At 41.5% G+C, this 11,044-nt stretch overlaps 1 protein-coding gene across 2 annotated transcripts; it reads left to right on the forward strand.

Annotated features, from left to right (window-relative positions):
- Window positions 1-431: 431 nt before the first annotated feature.
- LOC308321364 (uncharacterized protein) lies at window positions 432-9,101 on the forward strand. Of its 2 annotated transcripts, none has more exons than XM_080772219.1 (10): window positions 432-664; window positions 972-1,068; window positions 1,198-1,305; window positions 2,400-2,529; window positions 3,257-5,277; window positions 5,438-5,667; window positions 6,084-6,222; window positions 6,405-6,501; window positions 6,963-7,043; window positions 7,123-7,191. In XM_080772219.1, exons 7-10 carry the CDS (start codon window positions 6,126-6,128, stop codon window positions 7,124-7,126), a joined length of 279 nt encoding a protein of 92 aa, XP_080628345.1. In that variant the 5' UTR covers window positions 432-664; window positions 972-1,068; window positions 1,198-1,305; window positions 2,400-2,529; window positions 3,257-5,277; window positions 5,438-5,667; window positions 6,084-6,125; the 3' UTR covers window positions 7,127-7,191. The 2 variants fall into 2 exon arrangements, with proteins under 2 accessions (XP_080628345.1, XP_080628344.1); XM_080772218.1 differs by lacking the exon at window positions 7,123-7,191 and adding an exon at window positions 8,218-9,101 and having other exon boundaries at window positions 433-664.
- Window positions 9,102-11,044: the final 1,943 nt, after the last annotated feature.

Consider the following 11,044-nt stretch of genomic DNA (forward strand, 5'->3'; position numbering starts at 1 on the left):
CAACACTTCCGTGTCTACGGAAAGTCAGAAGTGTCACAAGTTCCAACGCGTACGCGTTTCGAGTAGAACGTTTCGGACACGATTTGTAGACATCTCACTCCAACTCCAACGCCGCTAGCCTGCTGGCTGCTGCTGCATATGAGCTAAATCTACATGGCAGTGCACGTGTAAGGGTTGAGAATGTTCTGTGGTCACAAGAGCGGAAGACAAGTGCTGACCTGATGTAACTATTTGCAGAGTAAAGTCTTGACTAAAGATTTAAAAATGGACAAGTTAAGTTAAAGATAAGCTTAGTTTTAAGGCTTAGGTTTATATTCTCATACAGAGTTGATTTAAGTTTATAATCCGACAGAGAATGGTTCTGGCAAGATGCCTTATAAAGGGTGGGAATGACGTAACGACTAGGTAGATGACGTAACATTAACAACTAGGTAGTCGTGACCAGAGCCGAAGAGTTCCAAGAGTTCTGATGATCCTCATGGGGGCTCCCGCAGCCCCCCCCCCGCAGCGGTGGAAAATAATAAGTTGATGTTTTCACTGGTAGCCTACTTTGGGTAGACAGAATTGCGTTGGGGGGGGACTGTCGCGGCCGAGCGGAGCAGAGACACAGATTTCAACAGCTCGCACGCAACGCACAAACAAGAAAGGAAAGAAAGAAAGAAAAGTACTTTATTATTTGTTTATTGAACCTGCGCTCGTCTGTTTTTTGAGACCTTTATTTAGTTTATGTCTGGAGCCTGTTCTTGTTTTGTTTGCCCCGTTTATTTTGAAACCATTACACTCACACAACACAAACTCCTACCATAATATCAATGTAACTGCCAGTGACAGTTGGTTCTGCAATAATTTATTTAGTTTGAAGTCTGTTTATTCTTTATTTATTGTTTGTCTTATTTTGTTGTTTGTTTGGATACTTCCTGTAATTTGGTATACTTTTACTTTGACACCTCCTGTTACCTATCCATATATAGCTGAAGCCTGTTAGCTTCACTCATTTCACACAGCCAGACTCCAGAGTGAGCAGAGGGAGAGAGCACCAGTGTGTGTGTGTTTGCACCAGACCACACGGTATGAAATGTTTGACTGTTTATGTGACTCTTATTATGTTTGTACTCTTATTGATTAAGCAGTGTTAAAGCCTGTGACATTTGCAGTTGTAGTGAACTTTTAGTGACTGAAGTTGTCTATTGTCTACAGTGCCTGTCCGTCACACTATGTGTAAATGTGACCATCGGTGACTGTTGATGTGCCCTGAGGTTCAAGTTGGTTATGCAGCCCTTTAGCACCCTCGATACGCGGAGTGAGGTATACATGATTATTTATTTGTCTAGTTTCCATTTGGAGTATATCATTCATGATTGTATTTGTTTGGTTTTCGTTTGGTTGTGGTACTTTTGGTTATTGTGCATTTTCCTTGTCTTATAATTGAAATGACTTGAGTTTTGTATCACTGTATTTATAATTGACCATAAATTAACCATTTTTATTGTTGATTGTACTGTAGCCCTAGAACGGCTCTTGTTGTTACATACAGTATGTACAGTATTTCACATACAGAGCCATAGTACACCCTCGTATTTTGTGGTAGAACTCTAACATATGCGGCATAAATGTGATAAATGCTCCGTTTGTACTCGCCCATTAAATAATTCCAAAGACGTGGTGTGAAAAATGGTCCTCTAGTTTTATATCCATGTGAAAGTTCTGGCACAAAATGCGTATTTAGTGAATTATCTCCACTTTTTCAAGAGAAGCACACGGACGCGTTTCTCTCCGGGCGAGGGGGGGGCCGGAGTGATAGTTGAACCTTCCTGTTGTTTACCGCAGACGTCATCACCAATTGACCAGGGAAACACAAAAGTTTGCGGTCACACAATTGGCAGGTGCTTTGCGATAGGTGCTGGGTAATTAATCACACCACCTGCCAATTGTGTGACCGCAAACTTTTGTGTTTCCCTGGTCAATTGGTGATGACGTCTGCGGTAAACAACAGGAAGGTTCAACTATCACTCCGGCCCCCCCCTCGCCTGGAGAGAAAGGCGTCCGTGTGCATCTCTTGAAAAAGTGGAGATAATTCACTAAATACGCGTTTTGTGCCAGAACTTTCACATGGATATAAAACTAGAGGACCATTTTTCACACCACGTCTTTGGAATTATTTAATGGGTGAGTACAAACGGAGCATTTATCACATTTATGGCGCACATATTCATATCTACAAGGAAACGATGGAAGGTATCTATGCCTCTGATACATGAAAATTTACGAAGTATAATTAAATGATCACAGGCATTCTAGGTCTAATTGTACTGCTGAAGTGACAAGTTTATTGCACAGATTTTAGTAGTGAAACTATGAGATTATTCGATTGTAACTGTATTTATTCTATATCCTTATAGTTTTCACGGTGTTGGAACAATAAACACACCCGTCGAGACCACCCAAACTTGTCATTCTTTCATCTATCGAGGGGCAGCTACAATCAACCTGTTTCAGTCATCATCAATCACCATCGACAAACAACTACAAGTGAGTAAACAACAAGACGCCCATGTCCCAAAGTGTGAGCACGTTGTTGAACCGTATATCTCTGGTGATAAAAGAAAGGCATATTGGCCCTACATTCAAGTTGAAATCTTCACTCTGATACGGACACAAGTATTGAAATTGGATCGATTGGAAGGATCTAACCATAATGGATGTGTCACGCTATTGAAGCCAATGAAATGAGCGATACCATACGGATGAATGAACGCGCAGAGCGCGACATTTAATGTAGATTGGAATGAATTGATGTCGCTATTAAGCAAGCTTTGTGCAACGCTAAGTTTGGATCTGGAAAATAAGCGCTGCTGTTGTATTCTAAATACGGACGTCACGTTTTACTGATGTCTGTAAATGAAGCGGATTAATTACTCCAGTATGAAAGAGGCCTGTCCGTGTGTTTGCTAATACAAAAACAGCTTAATTGATATAAGCATCAAAGCAATATTTTAAGTATTTTTTATTAGCAAGTGCATTCCATAGCGCTGGACCACACATGGATATCATAAACCTGCGACGGGAACAGTTCCTATGTAGTAAAAGATTATATGAAAGAAATAAAATATTTAACTGGTTTATATTTTACAATTTTAGTTATAGATGGCAAGTATAATGTTAAAGAATATTTGTCTTATTAGCCAGAGATCCTTTTAAAATGTTTCTATTACTGTGAGTGATATGGTCAGCTTCTGATGTCTTTCTTTCTTTCTAGATGTAGATGGAGATGACTGTAGATGCTGCTGGAACACTGAACCTGGTCTCCTGTGTGAACCACCCCATCCTGGCTGCTGTCCATGTGGACATTATGAGTGTTTGTATAGAGAGAAGCATGGCTGAAGAGCTTTGCATATCAGTCGTTTCTTGCTGCTGCCAAAGTCAAATTGTGATATCTGTAGTGTTTAGTTCATGGCCGCTTATGAGATGTAGATATAAGTACACCTGACTGGTGGAATAGCCTTGTGATACATACTGGGTGTGCTCTTTGGTCGTTCACAAAAAAACAAAAACAAAAGCTGCACAAAAATCAAGGGATGTCCGACAGTCGGTGTTGGATATTGTCCAACTCCTAATTGCCGATATCAACAGATACCTATATATTATATGCAGGCTTTTTCCAGTGGTGGAAACATAACTCAAACTTTTTACTTAAATAAAAGTAGGCAATACTGCAATATAGAAATACTCCGTTACAATTCAACATGTACTCGAGTAAAGGTACAAAGGTTTTGGTATAAAATGTACTTAAAATACCAAAAGTAATTATTAATAATTACTCATTATGCAAAATGTCTCATCTAAAATGATCTAATCTCTCATCTCAAGTTTTCAAATGTATAAAAATATTTTGAAAATAGCAGATCTACAAGCTCACATGTGTCTTATTGTATTGTGAGCTTGTAGATGTTTTTAATGTAAAATAATAAATAAAGTAAAATTAAGGGTTAGGGTTATTAATTTTTAATGCCTTTATCGGCCGATAATATCGGACATCCCTAACAAAAACATATATCAAACGTGTCAATACATTTCAAAGAATGCCACAACTTCACCAATAAATAAAGAAACATCCACATGTTCCATAAATTAAATGCCACAAAGGTTTGCCGAAAAAATTAAGAAATTGCAAAAAATACGTTTCTTAAACATCTTCTGTCGTATGTCCATAGAACTTCAGCTCTGTTGCAGCAAGCCAGTACAATGTGTCATTGTCTAGGTCACCTAAGCCACGATCACCATTCGGTGGCCGGTATTTGGGGCAAATGGTCATTACGTGTTCCACAGTCTGTAGTGGATCCTCGCATTCACAGTGGGCACTGTCCGAGATGTCCCACTTCTGCTTTGAGGGTTGTCCACTCCTTGCAGGGGAGGTGCTGGCAAAGAACATATTTGGGGTCCTCGATGTATTCCACTGGTCCCTCTGTCTTGCCTTCACCCAGGATGCCTTGGAGGTGTCAGCTGGTGTTGTGTGGAGCAGTTCCTGGGCCTGTGTGGCAAAGGGGCACAGTGACTTGAGGCACGTGTGCTGTGGCAAAGGTCGCCGTGACTTGGTGTGTGTGTGTTGTGGCAAAGGGCACCGTGACTTGAGGCACGTGTGCTGTGGTGTCTCTGACGACCTTGTGGAGGAGATGGCTGGGATTCACTCAGCTGTGCCTTCTCAGTGAGGGCCAGCGTGGCTGCTTCTCGTCTGACCTCTGTTGGAGTGATTCCAGCGAGAACAGGCAGGCAGTTTGTTTGGGGTGGCCCATCCGGTGTTGAGGGCAGCATCCAGCTTCTTGACATGAGAGCTACGGCTCCAGACTGGGACACAGTACTCGGGTCGTCTGCATAGCCATACTTCATTGATGTTGTTGCAGGGAGGTCATGGATGTAGCTGTTAGTGTTGAACAGCAGTTACTGGTGTGGAACCGAAAAGCTTCACAAACATGCCAAAAAATTCTAGTTTTGAACCTTTTTAATCCTGTTTATTTTCAAATAAATTTGTTTTTCCTGTTTTGTGAAGCAACTTTGGGTACCTTGAAAAGTGCTATATAAATTGTATGTATTATTAAAAAAAACAGACACAGCAATTGTCGCCACACAGACATCACAAATTCCTATTGGCAGCAGCAACAAGGGAGTGATGTGCGAAGCTCTTTTCTATGAAGCCATTCATAGACTATAACCGCCATGTCTTTCTTCCAGATGTACTGCAGGTCTCTCCAGGAATCTGCATTCCTCTGAAGACGACTCAAAGTAAGACCCTGTTAGGCCTGTCAAAAAGAACCCTAACTGAAACGTTTATTACTGTAAGTGATATGTTTAGCTTCTGTTTAAAAGTTTTATGTATATATGTTGTGACAGGATAGAATATATATCTGGCTCTTGGTCACTCTAATCAATCTTTCTTTGTTAGGATGAAGATCGCGGTAGACGTCGCTGGAACGCGGCTGCTGGACAGGGAGTACACACACACACACACACACACACAGAAAGGCTAATTTGGTGTGTGTGTCTTATTTTCTTTGTTAGACTGGAGATATCGATAGACAATCTGATGTTCCCTGGACAGAGATCCGTTCCAAAGCTCCCCCCCCCCCCCCCCCCCCCCCCCCCGGGGGCTTCCTCAGAGGACTCTGATGAGCTGTGAGTAGGAATAGTTCTTGCTTGTTTCTGAGGATGGATAACTGCTTTTGTACTGTTATGGTACGAAGAATGGCATCATTTACAGTAATCCAAATGTTTTAAATATTTTAGGATAAATCTAAATCTGCACAATAGTTTGAGAGTCAATATCTCATATCATGAGCGTGCCTCTTGGTCTTTGTAACAACTTGAATACAAATTACAAAAGATGTTGAGGACTGTACATGTGTTGATGCCTCCTAGTGGCACTCTGGTTGAATGTCTGTCAGCTTTCCAAGCTAATCAAAGTCTTTGACACTTTTGTTAACCACTTCAACCCCAGCATCCCTATTCCGTTCAGCAAAAATAGCAGATCTACAAGCTCACACTGCAACGTGTTGTGAGCTTGTAGAGCTAATGGTTTCTTTCTCTCTCAGGATGGAGATCATAGACACAGCTGGAGGCTGGAGCCTCTAGAGATGGAGATCTGCAGGTCTGTCCATGGATGGGAGGACGGAGATCTGGGTAGACGCTGGAGGACTTCGGACCTGGGCCTTCTCAGTGAGGAACTCAACGGTACGAACCGCTTTAGGGTTAGGGCTTTTTTAGGCTTCGTAAAAAGCCAATAATCGTCCTTTGCTGATAATTGGTCGATCCCTATTCTTAAACGTTACTGTAAGTGCATGTGTATGTTGTGACAGGACACGCGCACACACAGCAAAGCTAATTTGGGCTGTGTGTCTTTCGTTCTTTGTTAGAATGGAGATCTCAGCCGATGCCTGAGATCCGAAGCTTCCCCCGGGTGTTTCCGCTGAGGATTTCTGGGTCGCTGGGAGGCTCGGACGGAGCTAGAAGGTTCGGTAGACGCCACTGGAACCTGTTTAGGCCTGTCAGAATTTAAGGTTTTATAATGGCCGATTTTAATTGTCGCTCAAATAAATTACAAGTAACAATTTAATTGCGTCATACTAACATTCTAAATAAAACTTTGGCTTTTGTAGGCTTTGTAAACAAAAAGATGCACATGGCATAATTCAATAACTTTATACACTAAAAAAAGAGAAGTAAATGACAAAGTGACACATTTAGAGCTTGTAGATCGGTTGCTTGCATTATTTCTTTAAAATGTTTGACAATATATGAACATTTTCAACATGGAGACGATTATGACTCTAAGAAAGTATCTCAAATACTTGGCGATTAGGTAATTGTGACAGGCCTAAATCCTTCTAGTTGTGTTTTTTCTGTTCTGTAATCAGTTAGGGTTGACTATAGACTTTTTTTTAGGAATCATCATGGAATCATCATTTTTTTAGGATCATCATGCTGGTGAAGAGCACGTTTCTAGCCGATGGAGCAACTATTTCTGATCACCTTTGGAGTTACATCACAGCAAGGTAACTATACAACACACGCGCACACACTATGATCATGACATGACATCAGCTTGTGACTGTAACTTGTTCCTGTTCGCAGATGACTCGGCACTGCTAGTCTCGGACAGGAACAAACTGCAGGTTGAAAAGGCCCTCAACTCTGAACTCGGTAGAATCTGCACCTGGCTCGCTGATAACAAACTATCTTTACACCTGGGAAAAACTGAATCCATTCTCTTTGGATCTAATAGTAATCTCAGCAAGGCAAATGGCTTCTTGGTTAGAGTTGGTGACAATGTTATCACACGTAAAGATGAAATTACCTACCTAGGTTCCATCCTGGAGGCTAATCTTTCTGGTGATAAAATGGCCACCAACGTAATCAAAAAAGTCAACCAAAGAACAAGATTCCTTTGCAGGATCTCCTCACTGGTCAACAAACACCTTGAAGACCTTAACAGGAGCCCTCGTACAAGGTTTCTTTGACTATGCATGCACCTCCTGGTACCACAGCACCTCAAAGGCCCTTAAAACTAGGCTCCAGACCTCCCAAAACAAACTGGTCAGGCTCCTACTTGGCCTCACCCCCCGAACCTACCTCACTCCTGCCCACTTTGACAGGCTGGAATGGCTTAGGGTCGACGACAGAGTACAGCATCTTGCAATGGGTCTGGTCCACAAGATTCGATACACCACCAAGATACCCATGTACCTGTCTAGATACTTCCTTTATGTTAACGAAGTCCACACCCACAACACCAGAGGGAGTGCAACGAACCATGTACAACCCAGATTCGGCACAAACAAGGGACTAAATTATTTTCACTCCTATGCCACCAAAATGTGGAACACCCTACCAACAGTCATTAAGACATGTGAATCCCTTGACTCCCTTTTTCCCCTCACTGTATACGTTTATTTTCCCTTTTTACCTCCTTTATGATGAATTCCTGTTCTGTTCTTTGACTATATAGGTGTCTTATTTGTACGTCTCTAAATGTTTTGATGAATTGAACATGGTGGACCCTCTTGTAAACAAGTGTAATGCTTAATTGGGTCGTCCACTTACAGTTAACAGTCTTTGTATTGAGTTTGTGCTTGACATGTACTGTAATTCTGCAAACTGTTAATAAATATTTCAATCAATATTGTTTTATGAACAAAGTAGTAATGAGCATTTCTTTCTTTTCTTTAGGACGTTGCTGGTCTCCTGTGTGGCTCCATCTGGAGGTCACCAGGGTTCTGAGTCACTCAGATCCTGACTGGTAGTGGTGATATGTAGATGTGATCAATCAGGGCTCTAAACAATAAAATAATAAACCAATATAAATAACTAGATAATAATATAAATAAATGGATAAAACGAACGATAAAAAAATAGATTATAGTAAATTAAAATAGTAAAATCAAAGTAAATTAAAATTAGTAATGCATCAAATAAAATTAGTAATGGATAAAATAAATATAATTAGTAATATAGACAATAATACATAAAATAAATTAAATTATCAATATAGTAATGCATAAAATTAGTAATAACAGTAATACATCAAATAAATAAATGCATAAAAAATAAAATTAGTAATAACAGTAATACATAAAACAAATACAATTTGTAATGCATGAAGTAAAATTAGTAATAACATAGTAATACATCAAATAAATACAATTAGTAATATAGTTATACATAAAATTAGTAATAACATAGTAATATATTAAATACAACTAATACATAAAATAAATTAAATTACTTTGTGTTGTTGTTATAGAATGACTTAAAAAAACAAACAAAAAATATCAATCACATCTACATATCACAACCAGGCTATATTGCCAGCAGGCAGGTGGACTGTAGACTCACTACAGCGGTCACAATGTGGTGTACTTTGTTTTGACCCAACTGGCCTCCAAGGAGAGGCGAGCATGGAGCCGGACATCTGATGATACACGAGAGAAGACGCCATAGTAAAAAAAAATTGTAATAAAAGTAATATGTTTCATGTTGATTGTAATTTATGCATGATGCCATATATCTGTAAATATTCATTATTTTCTTGTTAATAAATTATTGCATTTATACCCGGGTGTCCGTTATGTGTCCATTACCCTTAGATCCCGCCACCGCAGATTTATTTATTTCCCAAATGGTCTAAAAATGAGTTATTTAGCATACTTTTACCAATGAATTAGCCTATACACAGACAACGACTGATTAGCCTATTTTGGACGATATGGGTCTTTTCTCGAGTCGGTGTGTTTAGTCTCACTATAGTCTGTGTAGATTACCCGGCGGTGTTGCTGCCCCTCCCGGGAGTCGCGGCTCATGGCTCTTCACAGACGGCACAGAGACAGCAGTCACTCCGCTGAACGTGTCAGTGTTGCTGCAGTGGTGTGAACTGTGAACCGTGCAGGCACTGGTGGTGGTGCTGCGTTCTGACAGCCGAGTCACAGCTTCTTCTTCTGAATTAATTATCTTTGCCTTGGAAAATACATTTTGCGTTTTGCTGTTTCCCAAAACAAACCAGCGCGCGCTACTGTTTGCTACAAAGCGACTGGAAGCGGACGAGGTTTACAGACATACCAATAGTAGCCAATCATATGCTGATTAGGCCAGTTGCTGTATAGCCTACCTACCCGATCACCAGGGAGCAGCAACAACACACACACACACACACAATAGCCTTCTATATAATGCTGCGCACATATATTATATATATTTAAAAAAATACCCAGCATAATTTTTGGGAAGGCTAAGCCTTCCCTAGCCTTACACACCCGCCGCCTATGGGCACTGTACTGTAGGCATATAATACCTGGCTAGGTGAAAACAAAAGAAACCTGATTAGCATTTGAGTACTTTTAACACCTCTGAACTGCCGGCGGAGAGGTTCACATTTTCGGAATTTTGCGACAGAGTCACAGAGGGTCAATAATTCCCAGAAAATATAACGTTAATATAAAATGTCCACGAAAATCTTCATGGGGGCTAAAAGGGGCTATTTAATTCTTCATGGGGGCTACAGCCCCATAGCCCCCACAGACTCGACGTTGTTGGTCGTGACGTCACGGTCAACCCTGACAGCACGTGCTACGGCACACCTACAGTAGAACTGGGCCCTGAGAAGAACTGGGCAGGTGTCATGAGTCATAATCAACAATTGTATTATTTTGATCTTTTTTATATAAATATTTAAAAGGAGGTATTTGATTGCACCCCCCTAATGTAATTCTGCCTGGGACTTTTTGTGTTATCCTTTTTAGCGACATGCTTGCGCATGGTCCGTCCATCCATCCATCTTCAACCGCTTATCCATTGTCGGGTCGCAGGGGCAACAGCTCCACCAGAGAGCTTCAGACTTCCCTCTCCCGAGCAACATTAGTAACTTCTTCCTGGGGGATCCCGATTCCCGAGGCGTTCCAACTTCCAAGGCCAGTGAGTCGATGTAATGTAATCCCTCCAATTGCGCCTTCGTCTGCCACAGTGCCACGGTGTCTCCTCCCAGTGGGACTTGCATCGAGGACCTCTCTAGGGAGACGCTCGAGAGATCCTAACCAGATGCCCGAACCACCTAAGCTGGCTCCTTTCCAGGCGAAGAAGCAGCGACTCTAATCCGAGTCTCTCTCGCGTGACTGAACTTCTCACCCTATCTCTAAGGGAGATACCAGCCACCCGTCTGAGAAAAGTAATTTCGCTTGTATTCCCGACCTTATTCTTTCGGTCATGACTCATGACCCTTCATGACCACAGGTGAGAGTAGGCTGCTTTGCCTCAGTCACTCACACTCACGGCTGCTTCGGGCCTGTCGGTACCTTGCAACTACTTCCGGAGTCCCCTGGAATAAAATACCCAGGTAGGTAGGCCTCCTTCTTCAGGCTTCCCTGGCCTCTGCTGTCCACCAGGGTGTTCGAGGGTTACCACCCATTGAGGCACCAAACCACCAAAGCTCACAGCTGCAGCTTCAGCAATAGAGGCTTTGAACATTATCCATTCCTGTTCAATGTCCCCAACCTCCAATTATATG

This window comes from Protomyctophum bolini, assembly GCF_963924005.1.
Source record: "Protomyctophum bolini genome assembly, chromosome: 9".
Lineage (NCBI taxonomy): Eukaryota > Metazoa > Chordata > Actinopteri > Myctophiformes > Myctophidae > Protomyctophum > Protomyctophum bolini.

Coding starts and splice junctions, on each gene's coding strand:
- LOC308321364 (XM_080772218.1), top strand. CDS start 6,126: ATGGAGATCTGCAGGTCTGTCCATGGATGGGAGGACGGAGATCTGGGT. Junction 6,502..6,962: donor GGCTCGGACGGAGCTAGAAG/GTTCGGTAGACG, acceptor TCATTTTTTTAG/GATCATCATGCTGGTGAAGA. Junction 7,044..8,217: donor TGGAGTTACATCACAGCAAG/GTAACTATACAA, acceptor TCTTTTCTTTAG/GACGTTGCTGGTCTCCTGTG.